General features: G+C 40.1%; 2 protein-coding genes across 3 annotated transcripts; both read left to right on the forward strand.

Annotated features, from left to right (window-relative positions):
* The first annotated feature begins 1,556 nt into the window (after window positions 1-1,556).
* Window positions 1,557-15,837, forward strand: samd4b (sterile alpha motif domain containing 4B). Of its 2 annotated transcripts, none has more exons than XM_022759759.1 (13): window positions 1,557-2,247; window positions 3,241-3,764; window positions 3,927-4,397; window positions 4,598-4,840; window positions 4,969-5,078; window positions 5,399-5,485; window positions 5,857-6,130; window positions 6,413-6,498; window positions 8,007-8,122; window positions 8,372-8,570; window positions 9,115-9,241; window positions 12,309-12,392; window positions 14,248-15,837. In XM_022759759.1, exons 2-13 carry the CDS (start codon window positions 3,569-3,571, stop codon window positions 14,274-14,276), a joined length of 2,022 nt encoding a protein of 673 aa, XP_022615480.1. In that variant the 5' UTR covers window positions 1,557-2,247; window positions 3,241-3,568; the 3' UTR covers window positions 14,277-15,837. The 2 variants fall into 2 exon arrangements, with proteins under 2 accessions (XP_022615480.1, XP_022615481.1); XM_022759760.1 differs by having other exon boundaries at window positions 1,557-1,900.
* Window positions 15,838-17,357: 1,520 nt separating this feature from the next.
* Window positions 17,358-21,423, forward strand: LOC111232308 (suppressor of cytokine signaling 5-like). The gene is given in 2 exon segments (XM_022759761.1): window positions 17,358-17,453; window positions 18,613-21,423. A coding segment is annotated over 1 exon segment (1,731 nt). The 5' UTR covers window positions 17,358-17,453; window positions 18,613-18,776; the 3' UTR covers window positions 20,508-21,423.
* The last annotated feature ends 1,684 nt before the right edge of the window (window positions 21,424-23,107 follow it).

The following is a 23,107-nucleotide window of genomic DNA, read 5'->3' on the forward strand; positions in this document are numbered from 1 at the left end:
CTAAATATATATATATATATATATATATATATATATAATATATATATATATATCATATATAATGATTTTTGGTTTCTGGTTGTTGTGGGTTTTTTTCCTATATGAATATGCCAATAGTGTAAATTTTACTACAAAAAAAGTCATGTTTACCTGTTAGAATCTGAACCTTTTTATTTACCAGACTGTGGCGGAACACAACAATACGTACCGTCCAGACGTATGACGATGTGCCCACGTCTTACGTCAACTCAAAATCGAAGTAGATTTCTCCAGGCGTACACTCTTTATTTTCTGTATTGCAATAAACATTTTTGTACGTAAATTCTTAAACACGGTATGTTTGAAACCGCTGCGGCCTGCCGCTGTAAAGGAATACCCTTAAGGAACACCACGTATGGGATCGAAATCTACGCTTCTTTCAGCTAAGCTAACCGTTATTGCATCTATTAGCAAAACTCGCTAGCTAAGAAGCTAGCGCTAGCTGTTAGCTATCCTACCCTTACCGTCGAGCTAGCTATGCATTAGCAATTTAGCCTAGCTCGCTAACCAGTGACAACTGACAAAGGTAAACAACAAACCTTTTGAGTGCATTTTTTGTAAATCTCCACTCTTATAACTTTATCTTGTTAATGAGCTACAACCTGATGTCGATTTAAACTGCGTTTCAAACGTCCCTGTTTGTACCGCTAAGATTGAAGTACGAAGCGAGAAAAGGGGCAGCAACAGCGTCAACGAAAAACAATACAAATCCCGAATCCCTCATCACCGACTAGGCCAACCGAGCTAACTCTGGCTAACCGCTATATAATGCTAGGCTGCCGGGTGTAATGTTAGCTCATTTTCAAGTTAATAAACCTCGCAGGATAATCACAACATCAGTCTGCTGACCGGAGCTCTTAGCCAGACACTCAGTTTGTCCTTAAATCAAAAGTATAGCTGTTAATGTTACAGTGCTACCATTTGCAGTGTTGCAGTAAGTAGTTTTGACATGTAACGTTACCTATTGAAGTAAGTATGTAGCAGATAAACTGTGTATTATAAGTAGCTGTTGAAATTACTGGGCACCAATGACAGCCCTTGTTCTCAAGATTGCAGCCTATTTCAGTGTTATGCGTTAAGCATTACTCTATGTTATTGGCCTGGGCTGTTATCCTGTGTATAACATGTTTGGCACACCTTTTGCGAATGACTTGCGGCTTCTCAGTTCCATAAAATAATAAACAGAATAGCCTTGTGTTTTGATTCAACATTATAGGGTTAGGGTTGGAAACATGGTAGTCATTTTTCCTCATTTCTGAGACTAGTGGTAGACTAGGACTAGGTAACTGGTTACTCAGTTACAAGCCAAGGAAAATCAGATTTTTTATATATATTTATATATATATCATATATAATGATTTTTGGTTTCTGGTTGTTGTGGGTTTTTTTCCTATATGAATATGCCCATAGTGTAGTAAATTTTTACTACAAAAAAAGTCATGTTTACCTGTTAGAATCTGAACCTTTTTATTTACCAGACTGTGGGCGGAACACAACAATACGTACCGTCCAGACGTATGACGATGTGCCCACGTCTTACGTCAACTCAAAATCGAAGTAGATTTCTCCAGGCGTACACTCTTTATTTTCTGTATTGCAATAAACATTTTTGTACGTAAATTCTTAAACACGGTATGTTTGAAACCGCTGCGGCCTGCCGCTGTAAAGGAATACCCTTAAGGAACACCACGTATGGGATCGAAATCTACGCTTCTTTCAGCTAAGCTAACGTTATTGCATCTATTAGCAAAACTCGCTAGCTAAGAAGCTAGCGCTAGCTGTTAGCTATCCTACCCTACCGTCGAGCTAGCTATGCATTAGCAATTTAGCCTAGCTCGCTAACCAGTGACAACTGACAAAGGTAAACAACAAACCTTTTGAGTGCATTTTTTGTAAATCTCCACTCTTATAACTTTATCTTGTTAATGAGCTACAACCTGATGTCGATTAAAACTGCGTTTCAACGTCCCTGTTTGTACCGCTAAGATTGAAGTACGAAGCGGAGAAAAGGGGCAGCAACAGCGTCAACGAAAAACAATACAAATCCCGAATCCCTCATCACCGACTAGGCCAACCGAGCTAACTCTGGCTAACCGCTATATAATGCTAGGCTGCCGGGTGTAATGTTAGCTCATTTCAAGTTAATAAACCTCGCAGGGATAATCACAACATCAGTCTGCTGACCGGAGCTCTTAGCCAGACACTCAGGTTTGTCCTTAAATCAAAAGTATAGCTGTTAATGTTACAGGTGCTACCATTTGCAGTGTTGGCAGTAAGTAGTTTTGACATGTAACGTTACCTATGAAGTAAGTATGTAGCAGATAAACTGTGTATTATAAGTAGCTGTTGAAATTACTGGGCACCAATGACAGCCCTTGTTCTCAAGATTGCAGCCTATTTCAGTGTTATGCGTTAAGCATTACTCTATGTTATTGGCCTGGGCTGTTATCCTGTGTATAACATGTTTGGCACACCTTTTGCGAATGACTTGCGCCTTTATCATTATAGTATAACTCAAGCAGCAAGAGCAATATTGGCAATAGTCTCTGTGAAGTGATAAAGTTTAAGTAAAGTATAAGTAAAAGGTTATGTAAGTCCTTACATTAACTTTGACATTTCTCTTATCTCACTTTATTGTGAACCTATCAGAGGGATTATACACATTGAGTCCCTTTTGTAACTATAGGAAAGTTATAAAACTCCAGTTGTCATTCATTGAATGTCATAATTAGTTGAAGCAGTCTGTTCATCATGTAATGACTGGGTGTGCCATCATCTCTTATGAATGTAATATCCATGTACCTTCAGTTTAAAAGATCAGACTCCCACAGTTAGTTCAGTTTTTCACTCACCTAAGCTGATGATCCATCTCCATCATCAAACAAAATCACAACTCCTTTGTTTGCAGCTCTGGGGCAGAAAACTCTGTGTCCCCAAATATTAACAAAACTGTCATCGGCTAACAGGGAGCCCATGTTCCAATATTAAATCTGACAGACTTGATTTGTCAAAGCACTCATCTTCACATATAAAAATGTGATTGGTGTGATAGTGAATGCAGTAAAATTAAAAAAGCCAAACTAATTTGGAAAGGATGTATACTGAATAACTATTGGGTTGGTTAAGATTTTAAAATTGAAGAAAACATTTTGTGAATTCGGACCTAAGGTTTCTCTCTTTGTCTTTTTGTTGATTTAATAGGGCGCGGATGATGTGATCCTGAACACGCAAGAGTGAATAAAAAGATTTTCCTGTTTGTGTCATTACCAACTACAATTGACACACACTTTCAGCCTCACTTCATAAAACAACTTCTCAATAATCCACACGGCATCCCTGTCTGCAGTTCTTTGTGCACCTGAACCATGTGAGGGCCCCTCGGTCCAGTCTGAGGGGATCCCAGGACTGTTGCAAATACGACCCCGCTGTGCGGGGCGAGACTGATCCTATCTGTGTTTGAGAGAGCAGTCTTTCCAGTAGCCCCCTCCTCATCAACACATTCCTGTTCTCCTTACTGAGGAGACACGCCATGATGTTCCGAGACCAGGTAGGTATCCTCACAGATTGGTTCAAAGGCTGGAATGAGTGTGAACAGACGGTGGCACTGTTGTCCCTCCTGAAGAGGGTGTCCCGCACCCAGGCTCGCTTCTTACACATCTGCCTTGAACACTGGCTGGCAGACTGCACAGAGATCCACATCCTTGAAGCTGAGGCCAACAATGCAGGTAGCTGAGAGTTTTATGAGCCTTTTGTGCTGTGCTGTCAGTTATCTCTTAGTATGAAAGACTGCTAGGTATATCTTTTTCTACAATTGGAGATAGCTTATATTAAATCAGTAATAAAAGATTAATCACTGGTGAAATTCTCTGTTTTCCCATTGTCATTAGCAATTGTCAGCAAATGGCATCAGGAGCCAAAGGAGAAAGTAGTGTCCTTGCTGCTGTCACATCTGCCTCTGCTGCAGCCTCGCAACAGCGAGGCCAAGTGTGAGTATATGAAGCTGCTGCAGAAGGTGTTGAGTCACACTATTGAGAGTAGCCTGTTTGTGGAAGAAAGCAGACAGCTGCTTTCCTATGCTCTCATCCACCCTGCCACTACACTGGATGACCGCACCTCTCTGGCCATGTGGCTAAACCACCTGGAGGAGCACCTATCCAGTGGCTATGCACCCCGGGCCCCATCCAGCCCCTACCACCCACGCCAGGGCTCAGATGAATGGCCCAGCTCGGCTGAGGCTCTGGACCCTGGCCTTGGCTGGCATGACAAGTCTCCATCGTCCAGCACATCTCCAGCAGGCCAGAACGGACACATGCCATTCCCAGGCGGGATGTCCTCTCCCATTAACAGCAATAACACAGGTGATGTTTCTCATTCACCTATTATTTTTTAAAATGGGGAGAAAGTGCAGACAGGAAATAGTTTGGTACGACTGACTGTATATATGAGACCATTGTGGACATAACACCCATATTATGCAAATAGGGAGCATTTAGTTAAAGTGTTAGTGTCAGAATGTAATTTCAGTTTTTCCTCATACCTGGATTGTTTCCCTTGCCAGGTCTGGGTGGGCAGATGCAGCCCAGCCCTCTGAAGAAGTCCATGTCCGTTATTCCTTCCAGTCCCCAGGCTTGTGGCTCTGAGTGGGTGAGCCAAGATGATGCAGGTGGCCGGCAGAACTTCATTCCAACAGACCATGCACCCCTTTCACCACAGAGCAGCGTAGCCTCCTCAGGCAGTGAGCAGACAGAAGAACAGGGCTCCACTCGCAACACTTTCCAGGAGGATGGCAGTGGCATGAAAGGTCAGAGTTCATTACCTATCCGAGCCAAGGGCACTCATGGCATTTGGCTCTGGTAAAAGCCGTGCACAGCCAACAGCTGTGATGATATAATCCAAAATGTAACATGACTTGCAATGTGTTTGTTCTAGATGTTCCTGCATGGTTGAAAAGTCTCCGCCTTCATAAATATGCATCGCTTTTCTCCCAGATGACCTATGAGGAGATGATGATTCTCACAGAGCAGCACCTGGAGTCGCAGGTTTTTAAGCCTCCCTTTATACACACTTGGGCAGGGCTTTGACTATTTCACCCTCCTTATCAATCGTGAACATTACTGTCCTCAAACCTGATGATACATCAACTCTCAATGAGGCATGAAATTAAGCACCGCACCCTACAGTTATATCAAGCCAGTCACACATACAAACGGCGTGATTTTGCCTTTGCCCCTTGGCTTTAATGAAACAGATGGTGATTAGCTTTGTTATTTAGTAACTGTATAAATTGCCCAGTGTTCCCACAAGAAATGACTTGCCTGCGTCTCATGCCATCTTGTTATTTCCTATCTCTCCTTTTTAGAATGTCACTAAAGGAGCACGGCATAAGATTGCCTTGAGTATCCAGAAACTGCGAGAGAGACAGAGTGTGCTCAAGTCTTTAGAAAAGGTAATTCAAATGGGATGATGATGTTCTTCTTGTACTAAAAATGGGGCAATAGTGTTTTGTCCTGATGATTTTTCAGTCGTACTGATAAAAAATGGACTTGAGTATGTATTCGTTGATGATCATGTGACACTTTTCCATTGGGAAATCCCCATTCTTCTTTTGGCACAGAAACAGACATGGAGCAGAGCTGTTAAGAATGCAATACATTCCTCTAAGACATTTAAGGCGGGGAAATGTTTGTTCTTAAAGCTTAAATCCAGATTTACAGTTTGGATATTTTCCTCTCTACTCTACAATATCAGCCATGCGCTCAAATTGTACCTCTCTGAATAGCTTATACAGCATGTGACACTGAGCTTGTCTCTTGTCAGGATATTTTGGAAGGAGGAAACCTTCGTAACGCCCTTCAGGAGCTGCAGCAGATCATCATCACACCTATTAAGGCCTACAGCCCACCCAGTACAGCACAGCCTGCCTTGGACACTGCCTCCTCCCCGTCAGAAGCCACAAAAACAGGAGCAGATAAAGAGCCAGGCTCAGAGGGCTTCCAGTCCCACAACCCACCTCCCTGTGATGGAGACTCCTCAGCCACACCCATCTCAGACGGCGATATTGCTGGACAGTTCACCCGTGTCATGGGCAAAGGTAAGAGAATATGATGGTTTTTTTTTTGTTTTTTTTTTTTTAATTCCTGATAAGACAGTGTACAGTGTAACAAAATACTGTATTAAAAATGATTTAGACATTTTATGTCAATGTCAATATTCAACATAAAACACATAGATACTTAATAACTTATCTACATTTATATCTATATATACATATCTTTATATACACATACCCTCATATATACAAATCCACAGATATCCCTCTGATCAAAATGGACACAAATATATAAACCCTGGCTTTTTTTTTTTTTTCACGCAGTGTGCACCCAGCTGCTCGTCTCCAGGCCAGATGAGGAGAATATAAGCTGTTACCTTCAGCTCATTGAGAAATGTCTGACACATGAGGTGAGAACCTGCACGTTAATTATTTTAAGTGGTGAATATATTTAATGATATTACAGTGTCGTAAATATCTTATAGCGCCAAAAGTTATACCTTTAATAATACCTTAAAAATATGAAAAAATAATATTATCATATAGACAAATGCACATGAATTGTTAATAAGAGAGAATCTTCTAGTCATCTCTAGCTTTTTTGGCTTGACTGCTACAGCAGGACCAGCCCTATAAACACAAATGTCCATGACTGACTGACTGATGGAGTGACACCATTGGTTACCCAAGTGCCGTTTGAGTCATAAGGTTACACCATTGGTCTGCTGGCCAGGTGTTGGAGTTTCCTCATTAGTCGCGAACTAGCAGTGTTGCAGTCCTGATTTCATGCAGCAAATCTGAAGAGCAGAGAAGGACAATCATAACAGGGCTACAGAGAATAGGATTGGAGTGGAGTGGAGACCGGGATTAAAGATGTGCAACCGGACTAATTACAAGATTGTAATGGATAATTCAACCAGAAGGAGGCAGTGATAGCAGTAATGCAACATAATGGACGCCAACTGTCATAAAACCCTAAACAAGAAGAAGAAGCAGTGTTGCCAACTTAGTGCCTTTGTCACTAGATCTCCCGACTTTCCCGACCCTTTTACAGAGTTTTTTCAAAAAAGCACATAGCGACAAATCCGGCAGCTTTTTGGACAAACCTTAGTGACTTTCCAGAGAAGGGTGTCGCCAGTACTGTTCTTTGAGTATGAGGTCGGCCTCCGCAGACACACCTCTCTATGCTGACAGCATGGCAGCTGATGTGAATGAGCTTCTAGCGTTTTCTCTGAGTGATCAGTTTACAAGTAAATATAGCTGAAATCACAGCACAGCTGTTGTCTTTAACTCGTTCTTTGTAATTTTGACAGACTATGTCAAGGTTTTAAAATCAGGGTTTTAGCAGTGCACAGAAGCAGCTTGGAAATGACTGCTGGTTAACATGTAGTCTTAATGTGCTGCAAAAACATAAATGAGAGCATCTTTATTGGGAGTTCAGCTGTATTAAAATACTGTATATGTGAACACAGAGTAGAAGAGAAGCAAACACATAAAAGCCTGAAACCAGCTGACACTAGGTTGAATGCAAATAGCCTACAACGCGGTCCAGTCATATACTTGTTTCTTGAAATGAAGAATGAAACTAACCTTCTGGTTTTGAAAATCACAAATTTCAGGGTATCTCTGTGGCTCACCTGGTAGAGCGTGTACCACATGGACTTAGTCCTTACTTCAGCGGTCATGGGTTTGAATCCAACCCACGGCCATTTGCTGCATGTCATTCCTTCACTCTCTCCCTGACTTTCCTATCTAGCTCTCACTGTACTATCAAATAAAGGCAAAAAAAAAAAATGCCCAAAAATATAACTTAAAAAAGAAAAATCACAAATTTCAAAACCATCTCCCGAAACCCTACTAATGCTCTTTGAAAGCTGATGCCTTTTTTTTCTCTCTGGTCCTTTTCTCTCTCTGTCAGGCTTTCACAGAAACTCACAAGAAAAGGCTGGTCTCCTGGAAGCAGCAGGTCCTCAAACTGCTCCGCCTGTTCCCTCGGAAAGCTATGCTGGACATGCCAGTGTACCGACAGAAAGGGTAAGACTCTGCTGGTCTTCCATTACCTTTGATCTCCCTATTTAGCGAAGACGGTGTCACACCAGATGAATGTCTCCCTGCACTTATATCTCCCTTCCCTTTTCTCTTTCACTTTCTCTACCTTATTTAAATAATTAGTCATTTCATATGAAATAGTTTCAGCAGTTGAACAGACTTATCACTGATTTCTGATGTATGTTCCTTTTTGTTTTGTTTGTTTTTTAATTTTTTTTAAATTTTTTACTCCAGCTGGACGTACGGGTCCAACTCCCTCCCCACAGCAGGCTCTGTGAGTGGAGGTGTAGGGCGAAGAGGGCAAAGGCAGTTCCAGATGACTCCTCGTGGACTTCCAGCCGGGCGCATAAGTCTTCTGAGTCCCGGTGGGATCGGGGGAGCATCTCCACGCCACACACTCACTAATCCTGTGCTGGCAGGCCAGGGTAGACAAGTTAGTATTCCTGTCATTGGATGGGCATTTTAATGCCAGTTTGTGACATGAAGCTTTCTGTAAATTGCGGACAAAATGGATTGTATTTATCAGTTATGTCAGTTTTTTTTGTCTTAAGAGATATTTGATTTTTTTTTTTTGTACTAAAAGCTGACTGCACAGCCAAAACTAGTTATTTAGAATAATTGAACCTGACTATATCTTTTCTCTTCAAGACTTTTTAGCACAAGTTTGTGTTTTGAGTTTTTCTTCAATATTTCTTTATCACTATACCTGAAGGTATTGACCCACATATTGGAATGCTCAAGGAGTCATAATACACCTTAGTAAACATTTACATTGAAAGTAAAAGAAGTGAAAAACGAAATGCCTTGGTAGTTTAATCAGCACTCACAAGGCAGTGCAAGGGGTTAGGCAGCATATGTTGATACAAATTGATTCATTATCATAGCTTAAAGAGTTTTTGCTTCAGGATTTAGCCAAAAGAAAAACAAACCAGAGTCAGTGGGAATCATTTAATGAGAAAATGTGTTTTCTTCTATAGAATTTGTGGTTTGCCAACCCTGGGGGCAGTAACAGCATGCCAAGTCAGAGTCGTAGCTCTGTACAACGGACCCACTCACTCCCTGTCCACACATCCCCGCAAACCATGCTCATGTTCCAGCAGCAAGGTATTGTGTGAGGTCATGCCTCTTTGATTCTTCATTAACATGGGTGTATGCTCTCACCCACAGCCTATCTCTGTCCTTGCTAACATTTTGACATACTTTATTCTTTGACAAAAGGTAATTACAACTGTCAGTCTTGCCTCCCTTAATCTCCTGTTTACATTTCAAGTATTACCTACATATTGCTCATCAAGAACTCCTTTTATTTTCAAAGTTAAATTATTCTTTTCAAGCTAAACTGGAAATGTTTTTTTTGGAAGTGGCAGATTTGTTTCTGATATTGAGTTTTGCAAGCTATATAAACTACACAACTGGGGAAAAAATAGCCATTTGGTCTGATGCCAAACTAGAGGGCTGCTCTCTCTCTGTGCCAAGGACAAAATAACAAGACAGCTTAGCGGCATGTTGCAGTAAACAATCAGTCACCTCAAACAATATACTTAACCTTTTGGTTGCTTCGTCTCATGTGCCAGACGCCACACACGAGCATTGCCAATTCCTCTATAATAATTTTGTCATGTTTTAACGGAATTGATGTAAATGTTTTCCATAACAGAATAGTGTGAAACCCAAAAATTCATAACTTTAACTGGCCAGCCACATATTGTTATAAATTCCATGCCTTAAAGGGAATGTATATCATACTATTGTTTTTAAAATAATTTTACCGAAATCCCAGTTTGGATATTTGCTGTGTTTTAAAGAAACGATAGTTTAATGTTATTCATTCTCAAATTAAACTTAAAAAAAGACCATGGAGACCATAAGTTTCTCCTAAATCATTATACATGAGTCATAACTGTGTGTGAACAGTATCACTAAAGTGTTAGCTTGTACAGTTCACGGTATGCTGTTTCAACATTCATGGTTAATGCAGTGACTGCTAAAAAGGGATGAAAAGCATTGGTGTCTTTTTACCAACCAGGCTACCTCTGATATGGTGTTTTGCTTATTACACCTTTCTCCGTAAACAGTGCTTCAGTTACTAGAAATGACATGTCTAGCACCTACACGACATGCTATGTTACACCTTGTCAAGTGTATTATTTTGCTGATTGTTTTAACTTCAAAATTACAACAAAAATGTAATACTTTGCTTCTTTTCTAACTTTTAATATGCATTTTATATTGCACACATAAATGGATTGTTAAAACTGATTTTTAGGAATCATTTCATAGTAATATATAGAATCCACCATAGACCTTCACCTCAAGTTATCTTGAGGTGAGGTGAATCTTCTTTATAGAGATAAGGATTACAGAAATATCTCACCTTTCTAGGTTTACTGTAACAGATCATAGAAAACCAAGGAATCAAACATACATACATGTACAGAGACCACATACCACATACATACATGTACAGAGACCACATACAACAAATTAGGCAAGAACTGGAGGGAGTTCAGTATTAAAAGATGTGTTCCTCAATAAAGAGACAAAAGTATTATAAGAGTTTATTCTTCTGGGTACTCCAAACAATCCAAAATTAAAGCTGTGTAGGCATCACTCGTCACTGCACAGTCTTGCAGCTGAATATAAGGACTTCACGCTCAAATGGTCATCGCTGGCCTGTGTACTGTGAATTCACTTTGAAGCTCACTCACACTCTGTCCCTCCTCAGACCAGTATTACATATCATATCTGCATCCACTTGAGACAGATTGCAGTTTACGCCTGACATCAGAATACATCTCAAGTGTGTCCTGAGTGGTCACATTTTGGTTTGTAAACAAGTGAAATATAAGATATGACTCATACTAGGCAAAGGAATACACACTTGACTTTATCCATAGAACTCGGGAAGAGGATTGCAGAGGCAATCTAGTACCCTTCCTCAGTGAATTGTCTCACCCACTTACATGAACAGATTACATACATTTAAATTTAAACTCAACTTTTATTTATTCGTTATTATATAGTTTTTATATAGTCACATGGTGAAAATAATTTCGCCCTTTGGTTTTGTTTGCTTTGGCTTGAATTTAGTCAAACAGATTATCAGGTCATTCATTGGTTAATGGCATGTTTCAGCAGTAGTTATGTGGCTGAGTCTGTTCCTGGCACTCAGGGGCATCTTATAGATGTACTGTTACCATAGCATTTTCATTTAACATAAAGAAATATTTAAATATAAAAATTTTAAGAATTCTATTTGTCTGTGAGTGTGACACACTTTGTGCACTTTTTACTGGGCTCTTATTTTTGGAGTTTTGACTATGATTTTTCGGGTTATAACATTTTTGAAGCTTAAAGCTGCACCATTGCTGGTACACTCACTTCACAACCGAGTCCATTGTAATAAGCGACTCAAGTAATCAGAAGATGAAACACTTTCAAACTAAAATCAATCATTCAAATTTAATTCAAAATGAAGCTAAACGTAGCTAAAAGGTTCATTATAGTGTGTTGTAAAACTGTGCAAAGCTGAAATAAGAATTAACTGCAAACTCTAAAAGACATTAACAACAGAGTTGAATAATGACTTAACATTCAATAATGTTTTCACCTCCAATTAATTGGATTACAGTTATCTGTACACAGTAAAATGTGCCAAAGGTTTTGTGAGCATTCCTATGTCAGCCCAGTAGCCAATAAATAATATGGTTAAGCTGTATACTATTAACGGTCGCTTGTAGTTTTTGCTGTGTCAGCACAATTGGATTTGATTCATCCTTAGCAGATTTATCATGTTAAATTTTGTTTGTTTTTTTGGGCTAATGGTACAGCTACTCAGTGCATTTAGTATCAGTCACCTTGTTCTTATTATCAGGCCAACAAATTATCTGAACTTCACATTACCATAATGATAGCTATTCTTTAGCACACATAAAGTGGTAATTTTTCCCTCAAACCAGATAAAGCATACTTGTGTCTTGATAATGGAAACTGTTCTTTTCCAAGTGAAATTGGCAAATTAATCCTCTGCGGACATTATCTATTAAGAGCAAAATATACTGGTGCTTTTGTAAATTTAGAGCGAGAAGAAAAACAGACTTTATGGCAATCCTCACAGTAATTTAAACCTTAATCTTCCTTTGGACTAAACTGTTTTTACTCATTCCCTCAGAATGCCAAGTTCCAGGTGCTGACCTGGAGATCAACCCCACGCTGGAGTCACTGTGCCTCAGTATGACAGAGCATGCCTTAGGGGGTAAGTGTCCTCAACAGCCCAGTACTAAATAGGCCACTCACTGTTAGACCTCACACAACTGACAACTATACAACAGCACCTTATTATATTATTATAACAAGGCAGTGAGAGAAAAGGTTTTATGAGCAGGCTGTGTCCATCGGGGAAAACAGTACATACTAATTTGTTCACACACATGCCCTACGCAAACAGAGATGAAAAAAATGTTGATTTTCATAATTCACATTTCCTATTTGTGTATTAATATTTAATAACATCTGACTTATACAATATAATTAGTCAAGTCACAGGCAGGTTCCCCTTGCAGAGAGAGAAAGGCGCAGAGATACCTCTGTGCTTTGTACTGTATGGTGTACTTGAATGACAAGATTTGCACCATCATGTCAAACAAGCTCAAGGCTCAGTAGCTCTGTATTATTTTTCCTGAGTATTATGTGACTTCTAGACAGGTATTCCTGTTGCATGAATTTTTGAGTTAGATGGAATTTGGGGAATTTAAACTATTTTCCTTCCTTTCCCAGAGACACATTAGGTTATTGATGTCTTTTTGTGTCCATGTGTACAGTTTGAAAGTACATAACCAGTCAAAAGTTTAAGAACGCCCCCATTTTCCAGTCTTGATTGAAATTCCAGCAGTTTGACTCCAGCGAATAACCTTTAATGGTATAATAGGTAAGCTATAAAAAAAAGAAAAAAAGAAAAAGTTTTTCACTGAAAAACCAGGTTAAGTTTTCCTGCAGCAATCGAAGTAAATGAAGTCTTTGAAAGTTAATGCAAACAATTCCTACAGGTGCTCCAACTTCTGTTGATGATTTACAAACCCTTTGTCTTTACAAAGCCAGTGTTGGAAAAAACTGTGTTACTACACTCTCTGATGCATTATTAGAAAAATACTGTACTGCAGGAAGTAGTACTCTGTAGTGCTATCAGTAACAAAGGAAGACAGACTTGTTGGTGGGGGGTTCATCCTACAGCGAGATAGTGACCCAAAACAAGAAGAAAAGAACGAGACAGTGTCTTCACATGATGAAAGAGCAGCACAGTCTCCAGACTTCAACCCCATCCAGCTGGTTTGGGATGAACTGGACAGAAGGTGAAAGCAAAGCAAACTACAAGTGCAACACATTAGTGGAAACATCTACAACAGTATTTTATTTCCATTGTAGAAAGAACATCTTGAGGAGTGTGTTCATCTGCTGGATGAGTCAAAAATTTAGATTGAATTTAGTTCAACAAGAAGATTCCGTGATTCCTTGTTTTTAAAATCCCAAATTGTGCATTTGTTCTATGTATCAAATTTCAGAAACACTGAATTCACATTGAATAATGTAAATTTTAAATTAAAAAAACATTTTTAGCTATTCTAAAACTTTTGACCAGTAGTGTAAGTTTAGCCTGGTTTAGCTTATTTTCTGGGTTAGTAGAAAATGCAGTGTGCGTTTACTTAATTCGCTGTTTCACTGTTAAAGGGAAATTACATATAATCAAACATCCTGTGGGCTTTTGATGAAAGGTATTGTCAGGATATTGTACATACTTTCATTCAGCTGCAAGGTGCATTTTTCCAGCTTGTAGAAGGAGCTGTTATTAATCCAGAAATGTATCTACTAAATATAGGATGTGCTAAATTCAATGGCAGGCATACCATAAAAATCTATGAAAGGTATGCAATGAATATAAAGATTAATGGACACATAAGAAGGCATCGATAGCTTTTTCTGCCCATGGGAAAGGAGGAAAAGTAGTAGCACTCTTCAATAGTGAGCTACCCTTTCAAGGATGAAATGTGAATGGTGCCATATATTTTATGATTACAAATGTCTTGAATCGTGTTTCTTTCCTATCTCCTCCACAGATGGAACAGACCGGACATCAACAATATGAACAGAAGAAAGGAAAAATACACTTCAGTTGAGGCCTGTTCAGTTCCTCATCACCCAGCACAAAGATATACGTATGCTTAAGAAAACCAGGCAAAGCAGTCACTACAAAATGACAAAAAAACTGTGTATATGTTCTCTAATATTTTTGTACTTTATTATATACAACTAAGTTTATTAAAAATGGAATACAGATGATTATTATATTGCAGGACAGAGAAAAAAAAGGTTAACTGTGCAAACTGCTCCATGTCACCTGCAGGACTGTGACATGATGTGCAGAGGCTCAGTTTGCCGTGGTCTGAGAGAAAAATGGTGGATTGGTGCTGTCTTAAAGGGGTTCTGCCCTATGAGTTACTCTTCTTTTCCTCCTGCCATGGAGCAAGGCTTTCTATCCAGAACACGCCGACAGCCACAGCCCCTGCACCACATAATGTGTAGATTCAGAAAATTTCCAGCCAAAAGTAAGGCACTTTTATTAAATTATCTCTAATATTAGGCACTAAACCGTAATTGGCCCGGGGATACATTCGATGAAAGGTTCCACTTGTAGACAGGTGTTGATATACCGACACCAATACACTTCCTAGCAACCCGAATTGTTCTATAACCAGTGCTAGTGAGAGCTTGTCTTGGTTGAAACTTGGACTCCTTTCCTTGGTTCTTTTTATCCTCTCTAGAGAAACTGGTTTTTGCGGCAAAGGTAAGAAAGGGAGGACCAAAAGGATTGAGAAAAAGCTTGTAATTCAACTGGAGGCATACCTGTTGTCTTGGTTGTTTTCCCTGAACACGTAGTTAAAGTAGAAGTGACTGTCCTCCTCTAAACTTCTACAAAGCCAAAGAGAAGGGTTGTACGATTGTTAATTTGAGAAGGATATTTGTAGTGAAATGCAACAGAATGGTATACTTTTGTAAAAAGAACAGCAGTTTGAAGAATTTATGCCAGCTGCAATTTGTCTCTGTTATTTTATGCCCTACTACAAATGATGATGAATCTCATTTTGTGCCGAGGAATCCCCAGAGGGGTGAATAAGGGCTGGTGTGGTTTGTACTGTGCAAGAGCTGATTTGATATTGCATTGATAAAAGCAAGGAGGGTAGAGTGTTTTCAATTTACACTAATGCCGGGTGAGAAAACTAAATGAAACCCATTTCAACCCTCTGGCCCCCTTATGATTGGCTCTGGAAAATGAAGCTTGATCTTCTAATAAATGCTCCAGAGCGCAGCGCCCTCATCCTCACAGTGCCCTCTTCCTCAAACGGCCAATGTGATGATTTGATGAATCATACTTTTCAAGGTGCTTGACTATGTCCATATTTTCTGTTTGTGTCTCAATGTGTTTCAGTCTCAGAACCCTAACATTATCATGTGGTATCAGTGTTGAATCAAAAACAGTCTTATACAGCCTCTGTCTTTGAATGTGGCAGAGCGGAGGTGCATGTATGTGTAATATGGTCTTAACTTTTGGATCACTTTTGGTTGCATCATAAGGCAGGGATAACCATTCACATTTTATTTAAGCAGAGCCATAGGAGGTCTGTCTAGTAAAGATGGTTATTTACAGATATCTTTTCCAATTGTATTTTTTACTCTCCCTTGATATTGATAACTTATGCTTATTTTCTATAATCGCATGTTTTGCCACACTAATACAGCACTGTTGTAGATAGAGGACATGGTGGTTGATGGTGCCCAGTGTCACCAACAGCTAGAGAGCAGAAATCTTGCAACTAATGTTGTATGTTTATATCGCCTAAATGTCACTGTTTACATCTCTCTGGGATAATGCCCAATTCATGTTATGTGATGTCATGAATACTCCATTGTCTCACTATGTAACACATTAAAGAACTGAAGCCTTCTCGCACATGAGCTGGCTGGGTAGAGCCTGAAAACAGAAGCCTTCTACCCCTTACTCCATGGACTCCATATGAGTCTCAGTAGATTTTTCAAGTGATAACTGTATGACGCATGTAACACCTGCTTTTTCTGGTCATGCAGTGATGAGAGAGAGTAGCTTTCCTGACCTTGTGATTGAACTGTTAGCTGTCATGTCCTGATAAACTGTTCATGTGGTGCCTGAAATGCACAGCTCCAGTATCCTCAACAAGTTGATTTAATGGTCTTGAGTAGTATTCTAGTCATGGATTTCTTCAGAGCAGGCTCTTGGATAGATCTGACTTACTAAAAAAGCATCACACTCATGCCCGCAAAGGACTTCAGTGAGTTAGCAATGCTGACAACTTTAAGATCTTATTTTTAGCTATTCACTATACTGTATATCAATTGTGTTATGTTACAAATGGCTCAGATTATCCTTTTCATAGCCTCTGTAGCTTTGGACAGCCTACACATAACTGCAAATAGACACAGAGGTACAATGCAATGTGTCTGTGCATAATGAAGATGCAGCAGGGGATGACAATGCTTATCTGAGCCACAAATGATGTGATTATGAGTAAACTGAACACTAATAACAGGCCAAGGAATATGTTTACTCCATGTTTACATTCCAGTGATGCATGAAATGAGTTGGGAAATGCACTTCATAAGTTCAACCGGGTGTATTTTTTACATACCAAGCATCCACTAGGAGGTACAGAGCCTGTGTCATATGGAGACTTCTACCAAGTGGTCCTGAGATCATGTTAATGTCCCTGCCAGGCTTAATTATTGAATTCATGCAGCCAGCTGTAGGCTACATTGCATATATTTGTCTTGTACAATTTATATTTAATTCTGATGACTCCCAAGACATTTTCTAATATTTTATGAACCTTTTGCATCCCATGCTTACACTCTACTTTTTTACTGTCACTCATATGTGTGAATGGTCTGAAGTGCAGCATCCGTCGGATCACTGACAGTCCAAATAAAGAGGTTCAGTTCTTTTGCAACTTCACTTGTGGTTTGTGTTTGTGTCTACTTACTTTCTACACATTAGACACGCCTTTTAACAGCTGTCATTTTTTATTGCTCTCGTTTGTGGTGTTAAAGGCGCAGTTATGTTCCGACGTTATCGAAGAAATTACTCCAATTACTTTTTACATCCGGGTTGCACGGTTTCAGCTGTTCATTTATCAAGCTAATGTGAGCTAGCCGCCTTGTTGTTCCCGTCATTAGTTCCATCTTAGAAGAAACAGAAGCTTTTCAGTCGGGAAACTTGATAACAACTGCCAAGGTATGTTTACAGTTCATGGTGTTGTCGGGAAAGCTAGATATAAGTAGGTATAAGTACAACTTAACCTTTCTTCCTACAGGAAAAAGTGCCCAAGTTAACAGATAGCTAGCTGCCTTGCTAACTTAGCCTGCCGGCCGTAAACAGCTGCTTGCTAACGACGCTAGCTTGGAAGCTAACGTTAATGTTATCACTTGGTATGTTTTACTATTAAGGGATGACTCGGTCGCCGGTTTACCTCAAGACATTTGACATCTTGCGAGTGTTTAACGCTAGCTGCCTTCAGTTGCAGTGGAAAAAGTTTACATTTCTATTTTTAATTGGTCATTTACTTTCTCCCGATAATGTGACTTGTGAGAGGACAGCCACATCCCATTTGCTGGGATCGTGATCTTTTTCAAATCAAAAGGAGGAAGTTGGGTTAGCACAACAACTGGGTTAAAATTGTTGTAGTTCTCTGTCAACTTATTTTTTTTTAATCACAGTCCTAAACTGTAGCTAGCCTATAGACTGTATTCAAAAAGAGCAACCCAATTGCTCTCTGGTTTTTGAGTTTGTCACCGTTGCAACTTACGGTAGGAAAAAAAAAAGATGGGTCTAACGTAACTTTGACTTAAAGGACGCTTCAAATCGTATGAAATCAGAGCAAAGAGCATCACATTTATGTCAACCTTCTTTTACCTGTTTCTGACTGTCTGCCATTTGTGTGCTTTAATAATAGGCAGGATATTCTAGGTTTTATGGAGTAAGAATGGACTCCATTTACAGTTCTGCTGAAAGCTAAGATAAACTAATGCAGGCTGGACCCAGACAGCTTTACAGCACAGACAGTTTTCTCCTAGAGCTGGAGGCCACAGAACTAACACTGTGGTTTTATAAATGAAACTGGATGTTGGACCTGTGTTGGCTGTTATTTATTTCCTTTAGTTGCCTAATATACCTAAAACAGCTTTAACATGAACATTACAACCTTCATGAAGGCAGAATTTTAAGCAGAGCTGTTGTCTCTGATTGCATCAGTTTTTGATGTTTGGAAGTAACTGTTTTCAATAAACTAACAACAGAGTACATCACAACATGACTATGTTATCCAGAATTATTTCAAAAGTTAACTTTTTCAAATAAGTTAACATTTAAGCAGATCTCTCATTTTATTTTCCAGGTTCTCTAAAGTCTGTGGCCACAATGCATAGACAATGATAATTACGTCTCATACAAGGGATGTGGATGGGAGACTTCCTGCTAATAGCTAACTGCAATTACAAGTTATCTCTTGGCAAGTCCCTGGAGCAGCGCAACTTTTGCCATTTCACCATATAATCCATCATGTCACTACAAAAAGAATCAGGGAACCGAGGGAAAGATCGAGAGAGGGGGGCCCGTCCCAAAGTGAGACAGAGCCGGTCAGAGGAAAGACGAGATACAGGCGTTGGACGGAAAGGCGGAAAGGGGAAGAAAAAAGGCCTTGCCTGCCATGAACCAGCTGCTGAGCGGCCTGTCAGTGATGGCTTTGAGTATGGTGAGCTGTTAAGTGACCTAGAAACCAGGGACCAATCTTCCTCTTCTCCTCTGAAGGAGAGTTGGAGATGGCAGGGTTTGGAAGTCGCTGCCTCTTTACTAGGGCAAGAACGGGTAACAGCCAGGCCAGGGCTGGGAACAGTCAGCTCTGTCAGTGAGTTACCTGCAACAAGTGATGGTGAGAGCAGGGGGTCAAGCAGCAGTCGCACTCTCCGGCAAAAAATCCAAGATGCAATGGGGCAGTGTTTTCCAATAAAGACGCACAGTGCAGCAGCACCAACACCACCTCCACAGGCTCTTTCATCATCAACCGCCTGTGCCTCCTCAAGGCGGAAGATCCATCTCAGTGAGCTGATGTTGGATGACTGCCCTTTCCCCGTAGGATCAGAGCTGGCTCAGAAGTGGTATCTCATAAAGCAACACACAGCCCCCATTACCCAGCCTCCCATGCTGGATTCTGCAGTAGTGTGCAGTGCTCCAACTTCAGCCATGGCTACTGTGGTGGAGGATGTAGATGACAGGTTGCGAGAGCGCAGGCGCATTAGCATTGAACAAGGTGTTGAACCACCACCCAATGCAGAAATCCACACATTTGAGGTGACGGCCCAAATTAACCCTCTCTACAAGCATGGCCCTAAGCTGGCTCATGGTATGAATGAGTTAGCCGGGGCTGAGAGAGCCCCTGCTCATCAGCAACAGCAGCTTCTTTTCCAAAGACAGCAGCAGCACCACCAGCTGCTACTACAGAGTTGTTTGGACACTCTGGATGAAGTGGTGGCCTCAGCCTCAGCCTCAGCCTCAGCCACAGCCTCAGCCTCAGCCTCAGCCTCAGCATCAGCATCAACACGGTAGGCAGCATCCGCCTCAGCATCCGCCTCAGCATCCGCCTCTGTCCACACCTGTGATACTATCTCTGACCCTCTGGTTGACCCAGAGGTTACAGTGACCAACATGCCCTCTAGAGCCATACTTCCTCAGACTGAGCATCACAAATCTCAAGATGGCTACCGCATTCACACTCAAATTGATTACATTCACTGTTTAGTTCCAGACCTGCTGCAGATTACCAACCTCCCATGTTACTGGGGGGTCATGGACCGCTACGAGGCAGAGACGCTGCTGGAGGGAAAGCCCGAAGGCACCTTTCTCCTGCGTGACTCTGCCCAGGAAGACTACCTCTTCTCCGTTAGCTTCCGCCGCTACGGCCGCTCACTACATGCACGCATTGAACAGTGGAATCACAATTTTAGCTTTGACGTGCACGATCCAAGTGTCTTCCACGCTTCCACAGTTACAGGATTGCTGGAGCACTACAAGGACCCCAACTCATGCATGTTTTTTGAGCCACTGCTGTCTAACCCCATCCACCGCACACAGCCCTTCAGCCTGCAACACATCTGCAGAGCGGTCATAAGCAGCTGCACCACCTATGATGGCATTAACATGCTTCCCATTCCAAATGCTTTGAAAAAGCACCTGAAAGAATACCACTATAAGCAGAGAGTACGTGTACGGAGAATGGATACCTGGTGGGAATGAAGAACAACAACCGACTAAAAGAAACTACTAAATATATTTTTAATGCAAGTCTCTCATAACTGAACTGAACAATGAGACTTGCTTCACTCTATCTGGCTGTATTAACCTACACTGCACTGTACTTATTTATTTTATTCCTGCTGTACATGTCTTAACAATTGTACTGAACTACACTGATGAGACAATATGTAATCTAACTGATCTTGCACAGTACAAGTTCTTTATGCTCAAATTAAACAAACTTATTTTGATATGTGGTGTTCATAGAGCTACCTTCACACATCATTTGTGTTTTCAGCCGTGACTAAGCTTAATTATCTGACGATGGGGGGGAAGTGTCTCGGTGTGAATCAAGATGATTATAATAATAGAGTTGTTCATCAGTCACGTGCTGAGAAGGTGGAATACATACTGACAAAGTTTCCAACTTGTTACTTAGGTGTGGAACTGCAGCACGTCTGCTGTATTAATCATTGGCTCCCACATTGAACCAAGAGCTGATTATAAGGGGTGAGAGGTAGGTGCATGTGCTACCTGCTCTCATTAAAAAGCAGAAGTCTTGTTCTAGAAAATATATTTGTCACACACTGCTCACATTCATTTTCAAAGTGGTGGTTTCATTGCAGGGTACCATGCAAAGAATGATATTACACATCTAAATGAATGCCATACGCTCAGGTAATACATCATTCAGCTGCTTTGTTTTCACCCCACATCATCATCTGTGGTATGTCCTATGGGGTTAAATTGCATGCCGCCAGTGCCAACAGTCTTCATTAGTTTTGAAGTAAAGGATCAAATGTAACCTTCACAAACTGGTGAAGGTCACAGGTGAAGCTGCTGTATTACCAGAATTCAAATGATTAAGGCCAGACATCAATGGACATTATTTTGCTCAAACACTGACTTCTGTGATGTGCAGTTCCAAATCTACTCTTACTTAGTCCAGAGGTTTGGTCAGGCTGTTTTTTATTCTGCGTGTAATTGCAGTAAAAAAAATGTATCTTGCTTCTCTACTTCCTGCTGTGCATATTTTAAAGAGGTGGGGTGTCTACACACTAATCTTTCATTCCAGCAGTTAAGTGACAAAATTACCGTAGTGAATTAGCACTGATGAATCTTAATTAACAGGAAAAATGATGGGAGAAGGAATGTATTTTGAGGTTTTTCTGGAGCTTGACATTAAGCCAGTTACAGCGACAAAAACCTGCAAGCTTTGTAAAGATGAATCAGTCCTAAGCAAAAAAGGCACAGAGGAGAGGTAATGATCAAAATGCACTATATGAACCTAAATCAAGGAGCAAATGCCCAAAGACAGTGTATGGGAGTCCAGGGTATAGTGCACTGTATAGTACATGATATATACCTACATGCTCAAAAAACATTTGCAAATTAACAAAATATAAAATACAAAAATACATCTCTTAAAACTCTTAAATGGCAGACAAGAAACATCAGTATGTTTGAATGTACAAATAAAATGAATGACTATACCACAAAAGAAAAAAAAACCATGCTAGACAGACTTTCATTTATCTTATTATCTAGGACTTATTCAAAGATTAATTACAAAATTTACCTATGCAGTAGAGTCATTTCACTGCTGTGTGTGAGCAGCATTTTGTATTAATGAAACCACACAAGAGACCACACAGCTAATTGTTGTATGCAGTAAGTAATAATCACGTAAGACAACCGTCCCAGTGTTAATGGGAAAGCATGGAGAATGGATCCCAGTTCATCTTCTGAACCACTGTGATGCTGCTTTCTCCTTGAGATGGGCGATTTGACACGCTGGATGCAAATCGTTCATGACAAGCACTCATCCACTAATGAAGCCGCTATAATTTAAACAGCAGATCCAAGGCAGCATTGAAGTCTGCATTCAAAATGCAAAGTCTGGACCTTTGACATTTGTATACTTAATTAAGTCACTATAAAAACGAAACTATAAAATAAGATTTACTGCATTGGAAGACATTTGACCTGTCATGCATACACAAGTGTGGCCTACACTATGAACTCTCTACACATGCAATTTCAGTCCCTTGACAGCTCAAGGCTGTTGTCTTATATCTCCCACCACCATCTAGTATTCCTGGCAAGTAAGAATAAAATGTGTTTTTGTGTCTGGGCCACATTTTAATGTTTGTTTATTAGGTTTATTTTATAGATCCCACCTTTCCTAAATGGCACACTTCTAATCAATGATTTACAATTGAGTCTTCGTGCACAGCAGGTCAACTGAACATAGAGAAATGTTAAATTTAAGCATACAATCAAACATATGGAGGACAAAGTGATTTGATAATAAATCAACAATGAATTAATATGTAGTTTGGTCTCTTCTAGAGAATTCCTCTGGAAAGCAACAGTTTATAGACTCAACACCACTACCTAAACTGTCTTGGATTTTGTACAATGATATATGATATTATGAGGAAATTACTTATAAAATAGTGTGTTACCAATTCAATATGCAATTAAGATTAGATAAGATCGTCCTTTATTAGTCCCACAGTGGGGAAATTTGCAATTAGATAAATCATTAATTATTCACATTAGCTATTTATTTATGTTAACAAAACAGCACATACAGA

This window comes from Seriola dumerili, unplaced genomic scaffold, assembly GCF_002260705.1.
Source record: "Seriola dumerili isolate Sdu_G_001 unplaced genomic scaffold, Sdu_1.0 BDQW01000330.1, whole genome shotgun sequence".
Classification (NCBI taxonomy): Eukaryota; Metazoa; Chordata; class Actinopteri; order Carangiformes; family Carangidae; genus Seriola; species Seriola dumerili.